Source organism: Strix uralensis, chromosome 4 (assembly GCF_047716275.1).
Source record: "Strix uralensis isolate ZFMK-TIS-50842 chromosome 4, bStrUra1, whole genome shotgun sequence".
NCBI classification, from domain to species: domain Eukaryota; kingdom Metazoa; phylum Chordata; class Aves; order Strigiformes; family Strigidae; genus Strix; species Strix uralensis.
In genome coordinates this window covers 98,284,388-98,308,556 of record NC_133975.1, presented here as the reverse complement: position 1 = coordinate 98,308,556, position 24,169 = coordinate 98,284,388, and the positions used below count along the sequence as shown (strand labels likewise).

Sequence of the window (24,169 nt, the reverse complement as noted above, 5' to 3'; positions counted from 1 at the left end):
GGGAAGATGATGCATTTGAAGTAGGAAGCCTCTTGTTTTAAGGAACAAATAAAATATAATCCAGGTTGTTCAGCACTTTCTAGTGATTCATTTTTCAGGTAATGGAAGAATAGAGCTTGGAAAACACAGCTGCTGGCTGAAGAGTTCTTTGCTTTTAGCCCACAGCTTTATAAAATAATGTAATAAACCGGGGGGGGGGGGGGCAGAAAACGTATTCTCATTAAATGAAACGGTGGATCCATTTTGTTTGCAGTGACTGTTAATGAATGTTATGGGCAAATGCATATCAGAAAATTGATTTCTACAGTTTGCTACTTAGGGTTTGGTTTTTTTTTTAGAAAAGAACCTATCCACTCTATTCCCTCTGCTCCCCCCCAGTTTTCACCTGGATAGATTTTCAGCTGCCCCTAGAAGCTGTGGTAGTAAACTGTGATGTGCAGTAGTAAGATCAGAAGTTATTTCCAGCGTGTGTACTGGACTTTTTTCCCACTATTATTTATAATCAAATTCCTTTTTTTTTTTTTTCCACAGGATGAAAGTGGCTACCAGGATGACAGCTACCTTGCTTTGTAACATGATATTTCTGCTGGCATTTGGATTGGCTTCAGCTTTTAGCCACAGCCCTAGGACCCCTGACAGGGTTTCTGAAGCAGATATTCAGAGGCTCCTCCATGGAGTTATGGAGCAACTGGGCATTGCCAGACCCCGAGTGGAATATCCAGCACACCAGGCTATGAATCTAGTTGGTCCACAGAGCATTGAAGGTAGCTCATTTCTACGTTGAATTATGATGAATTTATTAATATCCTTTGGTAATAATTATTGCTTTGCATAAAGATGCAGAATATCCTAAGCTTAAAATCATGGACCTCTTCACCATATTGTTGCTGATCATTGTTTTAAAATCATCATCCATCTTTTACCTTTCTTAATATAACGATTTTGGTAGAAGAAGTAGTGGGGTTTTTAATGTACAGGCTTTGCAGAAAAAGTCATGTTGTCTTAGAAGTGCCTGATCTCTAGCACCTCAAAACAACAGGTTTACTAAATTCTTCTCCAATAGCGTGTATATATTTCACATGAAATAAACATGAGCTATAGAGCCCACATTTCATGGAGTTTTAGAAACATTTGCAGACCAGAAGAGATCAAATGTTTACGGTGTCATGCAAGATAAAGGGAGAAACCGTATAAGGGGGGGTTCTTCCTACGTGCTGCCGAACATGGTGCAGCCCTCCATGGGACAGGGTCAGTGCTGGAGTGTCCAGGGCTGCAGGACGCCAGGGCCCTGGCTCTGGGGACAGGAAGGACACAGGTGCTCCCCTGCCTGCGTCCATAAGCAGCACCCCAGCACTGTGTTGCTGTGATGAATGCTCTGAGCTCAGGTTCATTGTTTTTGGCTACTACTTCTGGTCTCACTCTGTGTGAGTAAATTTTCCTTGGAATCACTCTTTTATAACTATGCAAACCATCTGAAATATCTGGCTCAAATGGTGGGGTATTAAGATAATGTTGTACTGGATTGCTATTTGAATTGTAATAAACTAGCTTTTATTTTGGGATTACAGCAAAAGGTTGAAAGTATGCAACTCCAAATATTACAGTTTATGAGCAAACATCAAAACAGAGCAGAAGCTCTCAACCCTTCCCTCAGAATTAAACCACTTTGACACAGTACAGCAAGTCTTCACAGTTTGTAAGCCTGTGCCCTTTATTTTGTCCCCGTTCAGATCTACAGACTATCGTAGGCAGAGAGATACGATTGTCTTAATGGTGGCTAAGGAGAGGATTGAAGCTGAACAGGCATTTCTACAAATAATGGCAGACCTAAGTTTATATATTTTCTAAAGAAACTTTGATGGACATATGCTCTTCTGTAAACTTAAATGACAGAGATTAGGTTTAAGGAGTAAAATTTGGTCTGTGGTAACCTTTCCTCTTTTATGAGTGTTTGTATGTAGAGAAATTGGGAGAGACTGGTAGAAGCGAGTAATTTTACTCTCCATTGCCCTCTTTTCCCTAGACTTTTTTTTTAAAAAAAAACCTTAGAAAAGATGAGCAAATCTGGATCTCTGACAAATGTTTTATCTCAGCTATTTGCCATTACTTTCTAATTACAATGTTAGCAAAACCAGGTTAAGAATCTCTTCAGTATTGAAACTTTTCTGATGCTTGTGAGACTCAAATAATACTAGTTTTCCAGTCATCTGTACAGTCTTCCATAAAAAACAGGTTTGGAAAACATTTTTTTTTCTTTTTTTTCTTTTTTAAAAATAAAAATACCTTCCGTGTATAAAACAGAGTAAAACGGAAAGGTAATACATCCAGTTTGTTTATCATATTTAACATTCCCCTCTTGATTAGATGAGGATGACTCTCTTTTTCCAAGTCTACCATGGATATTTAACAGCCTATTGAGAAACTTCTGAAAAAGCAAAAAAGCCTTGGGAGGTGAACTATAGACAAGCAATTCAGACTTTCATGTCAAATGTTGCTTTTCATAGTGTTTTGCTGTCAGTTTTTCAGATAGTAATCACTTGCTCTTTCTTCAGTTCCTTATGGTGGTATGTGTCTGTCTATAGCTAGATAGGTATCTCTTAAAGTAACTGATTAGAAACTTCAACTTAAGAAAGTGTTTTTAAAGTGTTGGTTCCAGTTACAAGATTAACATGGCCTTATGTCATTCGACACAATATTTTCTCATACTACTCTTTTGAAAAGTATATATAATTCAGTAAATTTTTACTATGAGTTTATTTTTAAATATAGATCATGAATTACAGGACAGATAATTCAACAAAACTTGCACTTCATTCTGTACCTTCCGTAACTTTAACTATTACATTGTGAAAGACTTCAGAATTTATTATACCACTCACTAATCGGTTAATAATGCTCCATTTTATCCTCTTTGAATATTTATTTTTGTGTAATTTGGTGAAAAACTTGCACAATGGGTTTGACTTTCTATTAGGTGTCTACTTTGGAAACAGCACTGCTAAAATGGCAGGTAGGACATTTATTCAAAACACTCTGGTTCTGTAAGAGATTCCCATACATAATGCTTCCACATACAGTATCTGCCTGGAAAAAATGTGGTTTTTACCATTTTCCCAACAGGCTGCCTCGTACTTGGTTATTGCCAGGGGACTGACATTCCTGACCTCCCAGCAGCTCCAGTCAGTCAGTGTTTTCTGAGCAAAACAGAATAGGAACTGGATTCAGGCAAGGACCTTGTCCTCTGGCAAGGAATGAGGACAGGAGGCATTTGAACGAGGACTCCCATGAAATGTAATGCTCAGTATAGTAAAAATATTGCGACCTTTCTGAACTGGTTGGTTTTTGTTGTTGATTGGGGGGGGGGGGGCTGGATGTTAGACACATTTTGTGAAATTCCATCACATGATGTAGAAAGATAATTTCCTCTGAGAGGAGGAAGCTCCAATGTCTGCTAAGCTAAACAGACCTGCAGGACTTTCTGGAAGAATGTTTCTGATGGTGCTGAGCTCTTACAGCTTGCTTGTGTCTCAGATACTTCTTGGCCAATGTGCAAGGAGGTGAACTGAGCAGCACAAGAAACAGTGTCGGGGTTGTAATGTTTAAGCAAAAAACACCTGTGCCTGTAGCACAGGTGTCGGCTGACAGGAGTATTGAGGAATATTGACAGAAAAAATAACTGCATGTGTTTTTAGAGTGCATCAGTACAAGGTTTCAGATTCTGAAGGATTCACCTATGGGCTTTCCACAACAAAGTTATGCTGTTATCACTGGCTAATAATTCTGCGTGCAAGTGCTTAAAAAAGTCTGCAAGATAATAGGAGGGAAAACTAAGGGGGAAGGGAAGAAAGAGTTTTAACAATGCGGAATGTCACAGCAAAATAGGGTTTTCATCCTAAATACCATCGTGGCAAAGTGGTAATTCACTAACAACTCTCCTGAGGCTCTGTGTTCATTGGGAATTTTTTGCCTGAAAGTAGCAAAAAGTAGAATCAGGTATGAAATTAATATTACTTATGAGAAATTCTGAGCTGTCAGGCATGTTGACTTCAGCTGTTTTTCAATCTGTAGGTTGCAGTGACCAATGTAGAGAGTCTAAAACCTGAGTCATCTCATGGCAGCATCCTTATCATCAACCCACTGACTGTTCTGGAGTTCGTCTGTTTCTCATTTTAACCAGATACTGCATCTCAGCATAAAAATCTTTTATCAGTCAGAGCTTAATATATTTAGTATGTTCCTACAGAAAACTGTTTTATTTAACAAAATGTTTTTGTCAGAAATTGCCCCAGCAGTGTAGACCTGCAGCAGTGTTGCTAGCTGCAGATGCCTTCAGCGGAGCCAGGATTCCAGAAGTATCACTGATTTTCAAAAGGCCAAGATTTCACCCATTATATGTGTACACTTGCAAACGAGGTGCTGTCAGGAAAAATTAATTTTTGTGGGTTTGGAATTTGGAAACAAATTTAGGCTGCCATAATATAGACAAGTTTATACTAGTGGCCTGATTAAAATAAAATGTTTTCAAATTTGAGTGATTATTATAATAACCTTTTCCAGCTGAATAAAATCTTAATAATTTTATGTGTAACAAAAATACTGTTGCTGTTAGTTCATAAGCAGATTTCCTAATTATGCCCATTTTCCGTCTCAGCTATCTACTTTTTTTTCCAGTGTTAATCATCATACGTTGACTTCTAAATGCTAAAAAACAGAGGGTGGATGTGTTGCAAGGAACTACATGGTCCGTCCTGTCGTCCATGTCGTCGTAATCCCCAATCCAGTGTCCTGTGTCCCCCCTGTCCAGTCCCTGTCCCATGTCTGTCCCCCCCCCCCCAAAATAATCTTAGAGCAGCCTTGGCTGGAGTAACTGAAGTCACAAACTTGCTCTGTACCAAAGACAACTAAGAGATGGACACTTTTCAGAAAATACATTTAGCAGCATGTGTTCTCTTTCCTAAGTGACCAGATGGTTTTCTTGTTGATGGATAGAAAAAATAGTACAGTTTGTTAATTGGAAGAAGTTACTGTCTTGTTTTATGTTGAAATCTATAAATACATGGGTTGGGGTTTTTTTCTTCTCCTCTTTGCATTTGTCAATTTATGTTACCTCGGGTCAAGCTGCTAAAATAGGAGTAGTCTAGAAAATGCCTGGTAAAGAGTTTAATCTCCCAAGAAATTACTGTGAAGTTCAAGCTGTGTGTAATCCAGGGAGAGCTCGGAGGTCGGGAGGGCTGTGAGCGCTGTGGCTTTTCTCTCTCTGTGGCTTTTCTCTCTCGGTGGCAGCGAGCCACCTGGGGAGGATGGCTTCTCTGCCTTTACTAGGGCTCTATTAGCTGAGTGGAAGCAGTTTCACAAGGATAAATATGTCATAAAAATGGGAATTTGCTGGCTGATTCCCTGTACTTGTGTACCACAGCCGGCAGATGGTGCATGGTATGTCAGCACGGCAGAAGCCAAACGGATCCTGCATGAAGACTGTCAAGAGAAGATGTTTTTTTAACACCCGAGGTGGTATCTTAGAAGCAGCTGGTTTTTGCTGACCACTTAATATATTTTCTCTCTGCACACCCCCCAATTTCGAAAAGTAGTAAACCCATATTAAGTACTTTAATTTCTCTAATAATATTAGCCCTCCTTGTTAATTTATCTTTTCAGAAAGCTATACTGGAATCACTTAGCATTATCTATAAAAAGAGGGGAAAAACACAGAAAAGCAAAATAGGAATTTTTAATGAGTAGCTGTGTTTCTGTAGTTACTATTTAGGTTTATCACTAAAATACTGTACAAGCACCACTGGGCTATGCTCTGTTTTTCTATAGGCAAGAAGGGGCCTGTATCTATGGTAGAGGACAAAAGAATAAAGTAAAGAAATGCCTTCAACGTTTCAAAAACCACGGGGTTTTTTTCTGCCTGGCAGGGAGTTTATGAAGTAAGAGAACACCTTTTTTTTCTTTCCTTGCATGCTTATAAGTTTGTGACAATATTTAAGGATTTGGGGGGGAGCGGGGGGGAATATGTGCATAATGCAAATTTCAGGACTGCTATGCATGCATAGGAGAAAAAGTAAAATAGTAAAAAAAATAGTAAAATCTCACTTAAACACATGGGGGCACCAGTAGCTCAGCTCGGGCGGTTTATAGCACTATAATCTCATAAGGGGGAAATGTGAAGTCCTATTTTCATTTTGCAGGTATTATCTCCTTATATTTTCATTGCCTCCTGTACAATTCAATACAACAGAAAGCCTCTTGGGTGGTTCATTTGGTTTTATTTCTTAGAAACACTTCAGATGAGATGATGGTTGATAAAGGTGCTGACATGACAGCCCAGAGAGTCTGAAGTTTTCAATCCGCAAAATAGGTGTAATGCTGTCAACCTCAGTGACAGCATTAAATGATGTCTCTTAAATCCTGATTTCTTTGTAGGAATAAGAAAATATGATGTCTCTCTGGGAGGTTTTTGACTCTCTTGTGGAGACTGCTGATAGCTACTAAGAAAAGGCTGGGGTTTATTTGATTATTTGGAAAGGAAATATGTTTATTGTTGTAGAAAAACATAGTTACTGTTTGCCTGATTGAGATGATAAAACTCGATAGTCTGGAACGTTATGCTAATATTTCTACTAACAACTGGTAGTTAATGACTTGTCAGCACAGACTCTGTACAAATAGCACTTTGCATGAAATCTACTGTCTGTAAAATTATGCAAATTATCCGTGCATGTTAATAATGTCTATCTTGTTTACATTTTCCTGATAAGAAACCTAAGACAGACAGTGCTGGATTACCTCGCTTGTCTGGCCTGTAACATACCTGCAAGACCGTAGTGGTTTCCTACAGAGACGGTAAAATCTTCTTATTAGGAAGTTACCAAAACTTTTGTTTATGAATGCACTCAGTGAAACCAGTGCAGAAATGACCTTTGCTCTCATTTGCTTTTGGGCTACCATGTGCTATGCTTATACCCAAATTTATTTGGACTTCTTGGGTGACTAGAAGTAACAGCCATTGACACATGGGAGTGCGATATCTGGGGCTCGGCAGTCATGGCAATGTGATGGCTGCGTCCTCTTTGCTCTGTGCCAGTGTCCGGGGTAGCAGCGCAGGAGGCCCTGAGCTGGCAGTGTGCCACCGAGCTGGGGCAGACCTCCCGCAGCCAATTCTGCTGCTTCAGGGCTGCTTTGTAGTGTCAATTTAGTGCAAAGAGACCACACAATCATTTGGGATTTGGATTATTGTATCTGTTCTATAGAGAAAGTCCTGCTGTAGTTAAGACATAAAGTTACATTCACATTGGGACTGCTTTGGCTGAAGCACATATGACTTTAATCAAACGCTGCATTATGGGCCTGACATTTAACAAACAAAATCAAACCCCAACATCAGTCTACCACTCTCTGCTTTCAGGTTTTGGGTTTTTTTTGCAAATCACCGAAATAGCCCAGGAAATATGATTTCAAAATTTAATATGGACATCTCAAATTTGTAACATAAAATGAAAATGGTAAAGCTACACCTTTTTATACATTAATATGGTAGACATTTGGATTTGTATAGATCTGACTTAAAATACCTATCATTTTCTTTGTATTTTATTCCCCAAATTGTAATGTCAAACATAACCAGAATTTGACTGTCAGGCGGTAGTGCTTGTTGTGAGAGGTGATCTATCTAGAATGTTAATTCCTGAATTTAAGAGCTAATGACAGTGCCAAATGACAGCGGTGGTTTACAGTGGATTTTCTTTATGTGATATGGCACAGCTATGTGAAGAAATTGCATGTAAAATGATTATACCAGTAACTCCACAAACAGGAGAACAATGAGGTGGTATGACTTTATTTGTTCTTAACTGAAGACAAGTGTTTGAAACTTTGGCCCATAATATCCTTGCTTCCATATGAATTTATAAGCCATGACAAGCAGTGAATAATAAAAAAGCAAAGTTGATGTTTGTATTACTATGTGAAGGTGGTATTGTGTTACCTCAATGTGTTGGTACTATGTGGGGGTGGTATCATGTTACCTCAGTGTGTTGGACAATGCTTTTCAGGAGCAAGGATCCAGCAATGGCTGTGGGTGTTACCACTGTGGGCTCTGCCACTTCTGAGTTTGGGGAAGTGCCCTTCCTCAATGCCCAAGTGCTGCAGGAGGTGCGCAGGCACTACACTTGTCTCCTCAGTTCGTCTGGGGAGAGGCAGGGAAAATTCTCAAAACTAGTGTGCTCATCAGAGAAGTCAGTCAATGGGGAATGCAAGAAGAAAAGTGTCTTAATCTCTGTTTCTCTCTAGATCTTTGTTATTTGAATGAGGGTCTAACTAAGGGACCTATTTTGATTTGAGGCTTTGGACCTTTTCTTGAAAGAACGTTGTGTATAGCAGTCCTCGTGGCTGCAAGAGGGAGTGCAGGTGTCACATCCCTCTTCTGAGGAACCAAGAAGATAAAGTGACTCCAGCTCTTAAAACCTCCCACTAACCACTGTTACGTGGTATAGACTACTGCTGCTATTCATAAAGTCATCTTTAAAAGATGCTGCCAAGGAAGAAAGCAGTTTGAGATGGAACTCTTTCAGGGAAGAAGGGTGGCAGGTGTGTAGGGATTTAGAATTAAGTAGATTCTTATGTGCCTAAAGGTAATTAATCAATTAGAATGGCATTTGTAGCCACAGTTATTTTTTTGTACATGTTACTTGAGGGAAATAATCCAATAAGAGAGGTAAGAAACCTGAGGAGAAGAGGGAATATGATGGCTTCTGTATTGTCTAATGCTTTATAGTACTTCTGGTTTTCAGTGCTGGCAGATGGTATATAGAAATTTAATATGAAACGGTAAAATTTTATCTAGCAATGGAATACGGTCCATAAGTATTTAAAAATCTGCCGGTGAAGATCGGCCAAATTATGATGAGCTCTTGTTTTTAAAGATTTCTTTTTTTCCCTGGTTGTCTTTCACATGCATAAAATAAATCCTTGAGCACATTAGTTAGGATTTATACCTTTTTGTAATTGTTCTCAAAATCATGTGCATTTCCACTGCTCGCATCTGAATTTTAAATTAACTTGCAGTAAGAAAAGATTTTTTAATTTATTTGGTTCTATGAAAAGATATTTTAGAAGTCTAGACAAAGAAGAGATTCTTGCTTTTCTTGATCGTGGTGTTGTGTGCAGGAGATAAGATCTCTGGCATGCTCCAGAGGTTTCCAGAGCTATTCTCTCTGTGCTTCCTGTCGTGCGTGCTTTTGGCAGTGCCCTCACAGCTGCTGCAGGGATGAATGAGAAGAGGAATGTTCTCAGCTGCTGAACAGGAGGGAGGAAGAAGCTGGTTTTTCCCCTTTGGAACCTTAGTACATCAGGTTCGCTGGCCTGAGTCCCTGTTGCAGTGCCAAAGAGCAGCATTGGGCCTGGTCTTACGTGGCAAGGCTCTTCATCTCACCACTCTCTTGCATCTTCATTGTGTGCCAGCAGTTTTGTTCAAGTGCAAAAGAAACCTCATCTTGACTCAGGAGATGTTGGCGGAAGTTGTGAATAGGAAGGCCTCTGCTTTTGGAGTTGTGAGGTTATACTGGCTCACCAAAGCTGAGACTTGGGAGCCTTGTAGTCCCACACTGGTGGTGTTCACGATGAGGTGGTTTGGGGGAGTCAGAAAATCTGCCCTGGTGGCAGCTGTCAGACAGGCATGTGAAGCTTTTAAACACTTCCGTTGAAGAACCAGCTGGGACTTTGAGCTATCTGCATGGAAAATGGAATTGAGTGAATATGCATGGAGAAATGAACAGGAGAACTTTGTGAAGTTCAGTGGAGCAGTAAACAGAAAACGTGGTCCCGTTCTGGACAATTCTGGTGCCTCCACGCTTCACATTACAGGAGCCAAAGGAGTATTTTTCTGAGTGTGTTGATGCTGATGGAGCATCTAGGCTTCTCTCACTAGTGTCACTGCCAGTGAATAAAGTGCTCCAGTCTTCATCAGCACATTTACATTTAGTGTCCCATTCCTTGCAGGATAAAGTAGGTCACCGGCTTCCTTTTGCTGCTGTTTCACAGAGCCATGCACTGCACGCACGCCTGGTCATTAGCAAGGTAAATGTTATGGGAGCTGCGGGGCTGTTGCTTGCTGGACATGCTTTCCCTTGACTCTGTGGAGGCATGATAGCTGGAAGTCGGTGTGGCAGAGGGGCCCTACTGCTGCATACTGCAGGCAGTAGTGTGTCTGTAAAAAGGGTAAGCTTATCCACACAGTAAAGTGCAAAAGCTTTCTGCTCAGACTGAAGGGCAGATTAATATAGTCCATTAGAGGACGGTTCAACCAAGGGAGGCATAAGAGATTGCTTTTGCACTCTGTCAGCAAGTGAGCTGCTGGATTTTTTTTTTATTGTGTGTACAATTTGAATAATGAATAATAATGGTATATAAGCTACTCTTATAAACTTATTGTGAGAGGCATGGGCGTTACTTTGGTCCTAACCATTTTACAATAAGAGCATTTCATATCTTAAATATCTGTACTGTTTGTAATTAAAATACGGGATAAAATGGAATTATTCACTAAAAGCAAGGTCGGTATTTGTGTGATGTGTGTGCTTAAGGCTTTAGAAAACACACTAAAAGGAATTTGTCCCTCTGCGGAGAAAAAGAAAATTAGTCTTTATAGTTTTAAGAAAATTAGTCTTTATAGTTTTAAGAAACTTTGTGTCATTAAGGAGAAGACAAGCTGACTCTGGAATCTGGGATGCTTGAGTATGTATAGCTGTAGTTTTCTTGGGTTTCCTGAGGCATGCTCTTGAATGGTGAAGGAAGTTGGCTAGGTTTGCATTTTTCCATTCTTGGTTCTATGTTCTTTCTCTTTCCATATTCTCTTATTTAGCAGCTTCTGTGGAATAGAGAAAATGTGATCCTTTTTATAATTTTTTTGGTGCCTCTCACTTGATCTTAATCAATCTCAGCAAGCAGGATAGGACTCTCTAGGATTAAGCTAGCTGAAGACGTACAGGGAAAATGACATTGGGACTGTAAAGCTTTTAGTGATGTTAGAAAGGGTAAGAAAAATGAAAATGCATTTTTTGCATTCAGAATTTTTTTGACAGTTTGAATTAATCAGATTACATGGTGGGCAGTCTTGCAGATAATAAAGGAAAGGAGAAAGGAAGATTGTGAATGGTGTCCCATTTTAAGATACAAGAGCACCAGAAAGCATTCTGCCAAACTTGCCTTTGATTAGGGATGAGACATCACTTTTGAATGTGACAACGACACAGAAAAGGTAGATACAGCAAGATGACTGGGGACAGAAGTGCAGGATAGTATGGAAGGTTGTAATGAAAAAGAGCACACTATCAGAGAGGACACACTGGAAATAATTTTGAAGATTCTTCCAACTGATAAGAACTAATAGTCTAGATTAACAAAGATTTTACGAAGCAGCAAAAATGGTATTGCATCTCTGATTAGTATCTCAGGTATCTTACACAAATGGGATAAGGTATACCAGGCTTCCCTTGCAGTTCATATTTGCATACAGCTCAAGATCGTAAGAGGTGCAATTCTTACTCGGGGAGTATTCCTCTGTGCATCTAAGAAGGGCTTGGACACTTTAAGAATCTCCTTCATGATGTTCAAGAGGAAAAATATGAAAACTAGGGCATCTAGCATGACTCTCTAACTATAAAGGGCTTTAATTTGGGATCTGGAATTTATTTACTCATAACAGATACTCCATGATCCATTCTGTTTGGTATCTCCTTGCTAAGATTGGCCAAACTACCTCTCTTTTGAATTTGGAAGTGGGGTAACCCTATCTACACTGTGATGTGGGAAACTGTTCCAGTCAGACTGAAAGGCAAATTTGTCCCATTATTTGTCTTTAAATGTTCTACAATCATTTTACACTTTTGAAAATCCATTCTCACTGACTTTCTTAAAATTACTCTTCTGGGGGGCAGCATTGCCTGTTTGTATTTGATGTGGAGGATGGCTTCTGAGAGCAGAGTTGTTTCAGTTGTGCTTTACACTACCAATAGATGGATAGTGACAACTAGAACTTCAGTGGACTCACAGCATTTCCACTGGATGTGTTTGATCAGGGGAATATTCAATACTGTCAGGAAACTAGTTGCTCTTTTTTTTTTTCTTTTTTTTTTTTTTTTCCCTCCAAGAATGGAGTGCTTGTGTTGTCCTCTCACCCATAGAGACAGTATTACTCCTACAAAGAAATGAGCTAAAATGGGTGCACTTTGAATTTTTAGTCATTCCAAGTATCTCTAATTGAGATTATATCAGCAGTTGGTGAGATGATTAAAAACTTTTCCAGAATTATAGGAAAGGGGAGAGGCATTTTTCCATTTTTGTTTTCCACCCTGCAACAGTTCAAGACCAGTGCCAGAAAATGTTTACATATATGCATATATTCTAAATGAAAACCAAAGCTTACTTATGACAATACTGACCTCAGTCCGAAAGACCTAAACTTGTAGTTTATCCTTTAAGGATGTAAAATAACTACATGCTCAGCCAGAAATCCTGCCCACGAAAGGGAGCTGATTGTTTTGGAGATGTTGTTTTGCTAGTGTGTGGCACACAACAGCCAGTTCATACAAGTAAGGAGAGATGGGAAAAACATACATTTATCTATCTCATCCTTTCTCAGTACAAGGGTATTCCTGTACTATTCTTCTGGATTTTTACTAGTCCAATTTCAAATAAGTTAACAATGGTGTCTCTCATGCTTCCCTTGGATAGGAAATTATGAAAAGTTCCTCAGTATTTAGTAGGCTTGTCTTTTTCTTTCAGTCTCTGCCTCAAGGTTCAAGAGACCTATCTTGTGCTATTTTTGTAGCTGACTGTATATGTTTGTATGACAATATTTTGACTTGGTAGCTGCAGTGTATTTAATCCTAGTAAGTTTCTTCAAATCGGTAACATTGCAATACCAAAACTAATGCAGCTTGTGAATTACTGTACATAATACCCCTATTCGATACATTCATGGCATTTCATTTTTATTATTGCAGTCTTTACTGAGTGCACTATTTATCAGAGTTTATAAGGAATAAGCTTTGCTAATACTATTAAATCACTCAAGTGAGCTAAATTATGGCACCAGAGCAGGTGCTATTGTCTCCAGCTCTTTTGGAAAGAAAGGAAAAACCCTTAAACCATCCTGGACATTTATACCTAAAGGAAACAATCCTTTATATTAATATAAAAAGCTTGTTTTGTACTCAGTCAAGGGAATTCTTGGCAGTCGGTTTAAACTTACATGTATATATAGCACACTGGAGCCTGCTAAGTACCTCTGTTTTCTTTATGGATGGAGCTTTGGTGCCAAGAGGTCTGCACCACATACAAGTGTAGATACGCCTCTATCTGATGGATTGTCCCATAGTGAACCACATTGTATACAGGATGTTCAAACACATATTGATTATGTGGTTCTGTAGTTTACCGCAGAATCATAACCTGATGCTTTTAAGTACATATATGCAATCAATCTTCATGTGAAGGAGCTCAGTACAAAAGAGATATTTTATGCTACACAGTAGACATTAGATTAAATGACATTAGATTAAATGTATGTTATGCCTTTTTTTTTTTAACCCCATCATCATAGCATTATTTTGAATCCATACACTTAGTAGCATCATCTTTGTGTTGACTGTGGGCTGTAAGTGTATAATAAAGTTCATAGTGTCTGTAATGCTATTCTGGTTTTAGTACCAGGTCTCATGGTCAGCTACAATGGAAAACCTCACATAACACAGATAAAAATTTTTTATAGGGTTACTTTTATGTTTGTTACATATCTGTAAAACTCCTTCAACATTGTATTATGGAATAAGAAACTTGTACTTGAGGGGGGAAATTAGCATGTTGATTAGATTTTAGTTCATCATGCAAATAAAATTACAATATATATGCTTATAGACTAACTTGCTTCTGGTACTATTAATACCAGCTTCCAACGAATTACTTGCAAAATATAGACAATTTGACTCAACTAGCACTTCTAAATGTAGAAATGAATATGAGATTTGTCCAGACTGCCTTCTGTTAGAAATTTTTGAAAGTGATTATGTTATCTTACCATGCTTAGCTGTATAAAAGATGATTTAGGCTGGTAGTTTTTATTTCTAAGTTGGGACAGGAGTACTTGAATGATTTTTCTGGAGCAGCTTTCATATTCAGAAGCTTTATTCCAATCTTACAGATCTATGAAAATTACAGAAATTGAAAATAAGACTATTTGGTAATAATATGGTGATCGTGCTGTTTACCCAAACAGTCATGTCTGTGTTCACTCTTAAACTCACATTTTCAATCATTCAACTTCCTTTTCCTCTCATTCATTGTTAGTGGAATTTATGTGTCAACTGTATGTTGTTGTCCCTCATTATATAGGGTTTTTAAAAAAATGTTGCTCTGCTGTCACACAACCATCTCAGTACTCAGTAACTACATTAGCTGTTGCTGCAGCGTGTGTGGTGGCTGTCTTATGGCAGGGAAAAAGAGCATGCCTGAAACTGTTTTTATTTGTCCAAAATACAAAAGAATGCTGTACAAAGTATTTAGAAAACTCTGCAAGCAGCTGGGTTTTAGCCTGTAGATGCATTTGGCCAGTAATGTGCGCAGAAAAGATCTGGAGCAGGTAAATATTTGTAGAGAGGCATATAGAGAGAATGGCTTGAGCTTGATTCCCAAACCTTTAGTGGAAGGCCCTGCTTGTCAAAGGCAAGGCGCTCAAGCTGAGATGCGTGGGAGAAGGCTGTAGCACACCACTCTGTGTGTTTGCCCAAGAGGAGGAAGCCCATCATTGTGTCCTCTGCCACTGAGTTATAACACCTGCTGCACGCTGCTGTTGTAACCCTGCAGTGATGGTGCTCTGAGTCCTGCAGGGCAAATATAAAAAGCTGCATCTAGAACTGATCTATTAAGGTGTAAAAGTCACTGAATGTGATGTTTCATACCCTAATGACTACAAGGTGGACTCATTTAATGAGTTTTCACCACTACTGCAGGAAACTGAGGTTTGCATTTAAGGAATGGTTTGATTTTAAAATAATTTTCCTAGCTGTATACAATCAAATTTGCTATAATACCTTGGGTCCCCTCACATGACTTAATAAATTAATGTATTTCTAGGCTGAGCAAATAATATTATTTCTTTCTACAGTGTCATTAACTTTGTCTTCTTGCCATGATGTTGTCATGCCATATCTTCTTCAATTATTACTTGCTACAATAAACAGTGACTGAAGATGATTGTGCAGCAAACGTATTGAGTTCCATTACTGTCTCATGTTTCTTTTTTCTTTGAATTTTCTTACCTATAACTTAAATAGTTAAGGAAGAAAAAAATCCTAAGATTAATGATAAGTGGCTGGTTTTCTTTCTTAGTTTCATTTTTCATTACCTAAGTTATCTGATTTAGGTCACAGGGTTATATTTCTAAGAAAGACATTTGAAATCTAAACTTGGTTCTGTCTCTATAACAACACATATATATATTAAATCTAAATCTGGATTACTTGTAGCAACTAAAGCACTTACACTTTTAATCTTGAAAAAAACCAGTGTGTGTAAATTGTCTTTACTAGGTGGTGCGCACGAGGGTCTCCAGCACTTGGGTCCTTATGGCAATATCCCAAACATCGTAGCCGAGCTTACAGGAGATAACGTACCAAAGGATTTCAGTGAAGATCAAGGATATCCTGACCCCCCAAATCCCTGCCCTCTTGGAAAAACAGGTAATTCTGCTCTAGCCTTCACACCTCACTGTACATCTTTCAGCCTTTCAGCGCTGTACTAGGCAGTACGACACTTGATAAGCAGTGGGTATTCTCTTTCATTCTCTACCCCAGGAGCAGAACTGTTGAGCAATCAGGTGGTTTAGATGAGATTTTTTTTTTTTTTTTTAACATGTGCACCTTCTGTATTGCTGTATGACTGCTAGAGAACGTCAGGTGGAAGAAATCATCTTGACCTCGGAGTAGAAGATGGTGAGATTTATGATAGCATCTTGTTCCTGAGGGAGTTAATTTTTAGGCTGGCCCCTGAAAAAAGTTATCATTCTGTACAGACGAGATTTACCCTTATTTTAGAGACTTTCGTCGTGCCAAGAGGAATGAAACTGTCTGCCCTGATCTCCAACCCAGACCGTGAGTCAATATTTAAGATACTTGGCTCCAATCCATGTGGCTTTATAGCTCACTGAGGGTGCATCTGTGCCAAGAAATGGAAAACGACATGGACATACCCCAAGGTGTTGCATGCAGGCTCGCTCTGGCAGAGGAGCAGTGCAGCTGTGGTGTGCCAGCGCGGGGTGGTACCCAAGACACCCGGTGCATCCCTCTGCTTGCACCTGCGCAGACACCTAGCTAGGAGGGTGGCTACTGCTGAAGGATCTGTAAAACATGCACTGCATGTGCATGATATAGACGTACCCTAAGGGAATTGATCTTTTTCCTGTTACTTGAGCCAAGGAATGACTTCCAGTACTGAAAGTAGTAGTAAAACACCCATTGGCTGCCTTGGGAGCTGGAACTGGGAATGAGCACTCTTATTTTTCTCTCATTTTTTATTTGTGAGCTAAGCCATCCTTTCAGAATCTTTTCTGTTTAGTCTTCTTTTATGTTATTTGGATAATGCAAAACAGTTGTGTGTATTCTTATTTAAAAATGTTCTAACCAGCTTAAAGTTGATCAAAAAAAAAAATATTTGTCATGAAAAGTTTTGCAAACAGGCTTTTTACATTTCATTCAAAAATATGGCAAAATTGTGAATAGTTCTCCCTTACTGTTTTCTATTACAGGCCATTTGGTGATGATGCCTGCATCTTTTCTGAAATAATATCTAATCTTCCATTTTGTTCAATGTAGCTGTTGTCTGACAGGTTGCAAATGATGGGTTTAGGTTTTCTCACACACACAGACTTTCTATCTTCTGTGCTTGCCCATTAGACTTCTGTTAGTGATTAGATAAATAAATTAAAAACCTGGCATCCAGAGAAATGCCTGTGAAAATCCCTTCAATTTTTCTTCCTTAGGTGAATAAAAGTTGTTAGCTAAGCTGATAGTCAGATCTGAGCGCAGGGGGAATTCTTAGGGAAGTGCTGCTTGCTCAGATAAATTGCTCTGTCGTAGTGAAGATACTATCTACTAGGATTAGAGTAAAATGTTTTTCAGAGCCTTAAATGGAAATTCAAGTGGTGACTGTATTATGCATACAAATTACCAGAGGCCTTCCTCAATCAGGTCTGTGGATTTGTTTTAATGGAAAACAATTTTTCCAGTCACTGTCTACATATGCACATTCCACAGCAGGAATACATAAGTCTGGAGCACTTGAGCTTGAAGACACTTGGATTAGCAGTTGCGGAGGGCACACATATGTCCAGATACCCTTTGTGTTTTCTACCAAAAGACACTGATGCTCTGAGAAGTTCTACTGCATTTCTGTTGTCATCTGCTTCTCTCTTGAGATGACCCTGTCCCTGCTGAGACTGGGATAATTTTTAAGTGCTTGTAGTTAACTCTAATGGTTTCTGAGTTAGCTAGTATGGTGAGTTTTCCCCCATTTCCTACTGGCAACTTTAATCTTTTCCCCATTCTAAGGAGAAAAAATAGAAAGCAGGATCTGTTGGACTTAGAATAACCTTCTCAGGTCATTGAACTAACTTATTTTTAAGTTATGTCTTTACTTTTGCCACATCTAAGGAGAAAAGATAATCCATTGCAAATCTTTTTACATGAAGATCACATAAGGACAGAAGGGAAAGTCCACAGGTGTGTCCTCTGGAGTGCTTGTGTTCTGGCAGATGTAGCTACCTGGATGCCCAGCATCATGCCCCGGGTGGTAGGATCTCCTTGGGTATGTCTGAGAGGAAGTTGGGCTGCAAGCTCCCCATGCTGACAAAGCAGAGGGAGCTCCAGCAGCAGACTTTTTCCAAGAGCTACACTGGCCTTAAGTTGCTGAATCTTTGTTTAATCTAAAGATTACTTACTTTGGTAACAAGTCCATAAACTGATTTTTAAGAGTATTATCCTCTATGTGACACTCTCTGCAAAACCATCCATTGTGATTAAAGGAGGTTTCTGGACCCATCAGCTTAGTTACCAATCTGCAGAAATGTCTTCAGCATAAAACTTCTGCCACATTGCATTTTTATGAGCTCATATGAGGCATAAATGGTTTTCAGCCATTCTGAGCAAAGTAGCAAACCAGAAATGGAGTTCTGTGAGGAGCTACTCAGTGAAGAAAACTCTTGTCTTTGCTCACAGCATCATTTTACCACGAGCTTCAAAAGTATTGCCTAAACAATTTCTACAACCTCCTGTGAGCATTTAAAAATGAAAAGAGGATCCCTTCTGAATCAGAGTAACATGCAGTTCTATGTAAAATCAAGCTTAATCACTAATTTAAAAGAAAAACAAAAAGGAGGGGGGAGAGCTTGGAAAATATTTTTTTTTTCGTTTTGACGTTTTGTTGTGTTTTTTAAAAAAAAAAAAAAATTTAAATATATCCTGACAAACTCCTTTCAAAAGAAAAGAATACCTGGTTTTCCAGTCATCCAGTTTTTTAAATGTTGGGATTTTTTTAAATTGCATAATTGCATTTAAGAAGTTTGCTGATTAATGTGGCACGTAATGTGTGTTTTGAAGCTACTAAGCACTCAGTGCTTTCTACCATACTTTTGCAGTTGATGATGGGTGTCTAGAAAACACCCCAGACACAGCAGAGTTCAGCAGGGAATACCAGCTGCACCAACACCTTTTTGATCCAGAGCATGACTATCCCAACATGGGCAAGTGGGTGAGTACATGCTGCTTGCTTATTTTTGTTGCATGTGAAACTGGGTATTGTCTGCTGTGTGGGATACTATGAAACCACAAGGAGAATATTGTGCTTATTGCTGGAAAAATTGTCACCCTAAGGGAAACTTCTCAAAAAAGTGTACTTGCCCTTAATAATATAGAAATAATGCCTGTGATTGGTGAAAGGCCCATAGAAGTAGAAAGTAGAAATCCTCATCTTACTACCTGTCCTAAAGCATGTCAACTACGTATATGCTTGATAAATGTAACAAAACACATCTCAAACTACAGTGAATGTGTAACCAGTATTAGTGCAGATTTTAGCACAAGATTTCAAAACATAACAGGGCCCTAATTTGAAAGGTTATCCAGGTTCAGTGACTATTCACTGTTCAGTTACTTAGATGCTAAAAAATCCTTAATGGAGTGCAGCAGTGCCTAAACACCTTAAAAAAATCTAGGTCCAGACAACTTGCTCTAAGGAATCCTCTCTGGCTTAAGGATTTTGGAGCACTTGATGCTGCTTCTTCCTCTGTTTGGGTTATGCACTATATTATATTGAAAACCTATTTGACACATAGCATATAATAAATACAGCGAGCTACACTAAGGGCAGAAATCTTGTTCTGAGTGTACAAGGACTTTAATAACTCCAGCTAGACTATTTCTGCAGGCTAGAGGCTCCAAAGAAAGCTCTGCCACTTAATCTTAGATTACATCAGTTAAATGTTCAATCCCAAATCCATTTTCAGGCGCCAGGAAAACAATAACAATGATCATAATTTATGCTTCTAGAGCAAATCATGAAATCTCATTTTATATTGTTATAACACTTTACTTAAGATTGCCCTAAACCAGTGCTCTGTAAGCATATATTGATAAATGGACATGTTTGGCAGCCTCTTCTGCTGTAATTGTGAGACAATGATTCATCGTTCATAATCAAACCAGTGTAAGATTTATAGTCTTAATTACTTATGTGAGTGCTAAATTTCTAGAGAGAATCATGCCAAAAATCCAAATTTTGGAAACTCTTCTTGCATTCTAAGTAATTACCATCAAAGGTTTTAATTTTAAAAACACCAGATGGTGAACTTTCTTATTTATGCCAGATAATGCTGTTAGTTTGCTTATTATTCATAAGTAATTTACTTTCATAATACCATTTTGAACACTATAAAAGCACTTCTGTAAATCTTTGGCCTATAGCAATATTTCAGAATCGAGTGTACATACTGCATTGTCATCAGCAACATATATACTTAACAAATGGTAGGTAATCATTAGTGAATACTGGCCTTTTTTCATTTCTCCATCCATCACTACTAATTCAGGGGGAAAAAGCTGCTCATGCATGGATTAAAACAGACTGTTAGGTACTAAACAGTGATCATATCTAGCTGCAGCGTAGCCAACTCCAGATCTTTTTAATTAGAGATGAAACAGCTGGTAACGTGCATGAGCAAATGTTCTGCTGAGGTCCAGGAGAATTTCCCCGATTGCCTACTCATTGTATATTACTACACATTAAAAAGATAAATACAACAATATCTGGTTTTATGGCTGGCTTTGTCATTTTTATCTCTCTGGAAAAATAAGAGCAGAAAAGCACTCTAAAAGTTAGCTGTTTGAGACTTTATAAAGGAGAGATAAAGTAGAACAGATCTTTTAGGTCACTTACTGTCATCTGGATTAGGTTGTAAATGACCGACACGGCCAACTGTGGGCTGCCCCCAGCCACCAAAATCCCCTCTGCCCTCTAGCAGCCTGTTCCTTCTTCTCCCATGGAAGAGCCTGGGATGAAATGCACCAGGGGCTGTACTGGCTGTGTATTTACAGACGGCGTTTCTGTGAACTCCCGCATGCCGTGAAGGCACTAGGCTGTCACCACCGTCTGAAGCCCTCGGAGCCAGTGTGTCTCCTGGACCCACGCGAGCTGGCGTGTGCTCACAGCTCTCAGGGGAGCTTCTCCCCTGCCTTTTCCTGCCACAGAGCGGTTGAGGCAGTGTTACAGTTCCCACTGACTTGCCCTTTCAAGGAGCCAGCATGCATTCCTTAGCGTAACCACAGTAAAACCCAAATTATGTTAGCAGGTCAGGGAAAAAAAAAAAAAAAAAGACCTGCTTGTTCATGAATAATGGGAAGGAAACAGGTTGTTGGTTTGTTTTGGTGACAGACTCTCATGTTTGCAAAGCTGTGGGACCTCTGCAGTACCCTATGAATAGTAGATGTATTTTATAAGGGTAAAACAAGTCTAGAAGCTGTCGTAGACAGCAAAGTGTATGATTCCGTGTAGATGCTAAATATTATGTGTAAATACTGCTCATACGTATGAAGCTAAAAATATATAAATCATGATAAATGTATACTGGGTTAAGAGAGGGAAGAAAGAGGAAGAATTTTCCTGTCTTTGGGACAACTCTCCATGTATCCAAATTCCAATATGGAATTTCTATTGGAAGTCTCAGGAACAGACCTTGTGTATAGAGTGAGATACACAGCTTACCCTCTCCTCCCCAGCCCCGAAGATCCTTTTTTTCCTCCTCATACATGGAAAACATAGAAGGGACACTGGAAGTAGTAAAATGAGGGACTTTTGGAGGTTTCTACCCTAGTGTGCAACTATAGTTTCTAAGATTTCTGATAGTTTTTTCCCCTCAGTTCAGACTTTTCCTTGCAGGAGACAGGTACTTTGCATTTGAGTCTGCCTTTTTTCTGCGTCTTGCAACTTGACTCTAGATGGTCTGAAGAAGTGTTGTTGGCATCCAGAAAGACTTACACGAAGATAGTTTACAATATACAATTTACAATACAAATCTAAAAACCACTTATATGTAAGTTGTTATTTATTGAAACCCAAAGTGTTAACCACTACCACATGTAGAGGTTAAAAAGAGGCGGGAAGTTCAGCTGTGTTTTCTGACACCAGCATTAGTGTACAAATAGAAAATTAAAAGCAACTATGTTTTTCGGCCACACTTCTTTTAACTGAAGCAATGGATAACATTTCTAAGGGTAGGAATAATGCCAGTTCTGCTCGTCAGCTACACTGGAGGTATCCAAGACAGTACAAAGAAAGGCAAATGGAAAGGAGGGATAAAAATACTCAACAAAGTTGAACTCCTTGTTAAAGAAGTTACCGTCTCTGGCTTCCTAATTTTAATGGAAACCTGAAACTAGTCACTCAGATTTTATTTTTTTTTTAATTTCAACTCCAGTTATAGTGAGCAACATCAAGTGCATCTTTCCGAGCAACATTAAGTGCATCTTTCTTTACCAACTGATGTTGTTAAATATCTGGATGGCAGTGGTGATTATTGGGATGGTTATGGTAGGTCTGGTCCCCCTCTTCAATTTCAGACCGTACATATTGTTTAATTCAGTGTAGTATGCTTGGTGTAATAGAAATTGTCATGCTTGATGTTCCTGATAAGACTGTAAATTGACTGGGGAAAAAAAAAAAAGCCCTTCTGAAAGGGTGCAACTTTGCAATGCAATTTTCCTTTTCGGTTTTGTTTAATAATTGTGAAGGTCCAGATTACAGAGCTGCTGATTATTACTGACTTAAAGAAGTTTCAGTGAAGTCTGAAAGATCTAAGGGTAAATCTCTCTGGTATTAGTTGGTTATAAGCATTTTAACTTCTGAGTTGTTCCCACCCAAATCCCAACCTGTAGTATCCTAATCCAAGTAGCCAGGACAGTGCAAAGGAAGCTCCAGGAGTGAAGGGAAAGTAGCAATGCGCATGCAGCACATCTCCATGTGAAGTGTCTCTTTAACTGGAGAAACTCTGTGCAACTCCTAGGTGACAGATGAGAATGGTGAGCACTTCACGGGCAAATTTTGGTGGCTGATGGAGCTCAGGCTCTTACGCAGTGGAAGATATTTTCAGGATTGCTATTACTGTACGAGCACACTCCTAGCTCATGCTCCATAACCCCATTTGCTTTGCACTCCACATAATGCTTAAGTAGTAGTTATGGTCTTAAAACATTCCCAAACAGACTAAACAAAATGCGACCTTCCTGAGCAGGAACAGTTCAACTGTAAGGAATTTTCCTGAGTGACAGAAGTGTTAGCTCCAGTAGTCATGAAATTCTTTTTATTTCAGAAACACTATTTTTCTTCTTGTGAAAAGTATAAGGTCAAATAGTTTACAAGAGAGGCTTTGGTGGTGCTTTGTTTCCTAAAAAGAATAATTTACGCATCCGTGGGTTTCTTAAAAATGTTAAATTTAAGTTTTCCCAAAGTGAGTTTGCATAAATGACTAGCCAAGAATGCCTCCCTTGGCCAACTTCATCTCTGTTCCCTTTTGGCACAGCTCAGACAAAATAACTGAGGTTGGGCAAGAGATAGGCCTTGTGAATTTGAGGTTTAATGAACATGTGAAGTACAAAACAGACAATTTTGGCAGATTTCATTGTAACACTTGAAAATGTTTGTTTTTTCTCATATCAAGGCTGCAGAGAGGGTAGAAGTGTTTGGTGAATTTGTCTCGTGCTAGAATTACACTTTCTATTTATATAATCAATGTTAGGTCAGTTGTTTATAGCAGAATTAATGGCTTTGTTTATACAGTGTTCTGCTTTTATACATGTAATTCTTCTCTCCTTCCATTTTCAGGTTAGGGTTTGGTTTTGTTTTTCTTCATAATACACAATTGAAACAAAATGTGTTGAGCATGTGTGTGTTATTCCAGACTTTATTAGAATTCACTACTTGTATGAAATACAACAATATGTGGATGCACTTATGTAAACTATGGTCAGAGGGGGGTTTTTTTGTGTTGTGTTTTTTTTTTTTTCTTTTCTCATCATCATAACTTTCTCTTCTGCCAAGATGTTTTTGGCAGTTTTTAAAAGGTTTGCCATTAAAAAAATGTTATAGACCAAATGGTTTTTAGAAACTTTATTGAGGGCACTACTTAAACAAAGGAAGAGTTGGCACTGAATTCCTTTCAGCAGAACTTTGCACTGGGAAGTGTTGATATCTGGAAGGGAATGAGCAAAGACAACAAAACAGTAGGAATGACGCTGATTGCCGTTTTTAAAAGGAATCAGAAAATCCCTTGTAAAGCAAAATTTTTTTGCTCCTGTTCGTGTGTCACCTCAAATGTATAGAAAGATGTACCAGAGGTAGGATTCCTGCTTCCTCTCCCTCCTACTCTTTTCTTCTTTCCTTTTTTTTTTTTTAAAAATACATATGTATTTAGACCATGTATCACAGGATGGGGAACATCCAGTCTATATCGTTATACCAGCATGTACTTGAAGCACTTACTGCCTGAACACAGATGATAATATAGTGCAACATAGGGAAGATTACTGGGTTTTTAATTGTTAAGACTGTGACTGCTCCTGAAGAACTG

The 24,169-nt window shown here is 38.8% G+C and overlaps 2 protein-coding genes across 7 annotated transcripts in view; both read left to right on the top strand.

Annotated features, from left to right (window-relative positions):
• Positions 1-649, top strand: part of ARHGAP11A (Rho GTPase activating protein 11A) — a 59,305-nt gene extending 58,656 nt beyond the window's left edge. Inside the window, exon 12 of the mRNA XM_074868162.1 lies at positions 532-649. Within this exon, the coding sequence (XP_074724263.1) occupies positions 532-536 (5 nt within the window). The 3' untranslated portion in view covers positions 537-649. The remainder of the gene's footprint in view (positions 1-531) is intronic.
• The window catches only part of SCG5 (secretogranin V), a 32,208-nt gene that overhangs the window by 1,027 nt on the left and 7,012 nt on the right, over positions 1-24,169 (top strand). For all 6 annotated transcript variants that reach the window (XM_074868167.1, XM_074868170.1, XM_074868166.1 and 3 more), the window contains exons 2-4: positions 532-764; positions 15,588-15,737; positions 18,689-18,801. In XM_074868167.1, the coding sequence (XP_074724268.1) occupies positions 532-764; positions 15,588-15,737; positions 18,689-18,801 (496 nt within the window). The remainder of the gene's footprint in view (positions 1-531; positions 765-15,587; positions 15,738-18,688; positions 18,802-24,169) is intronic.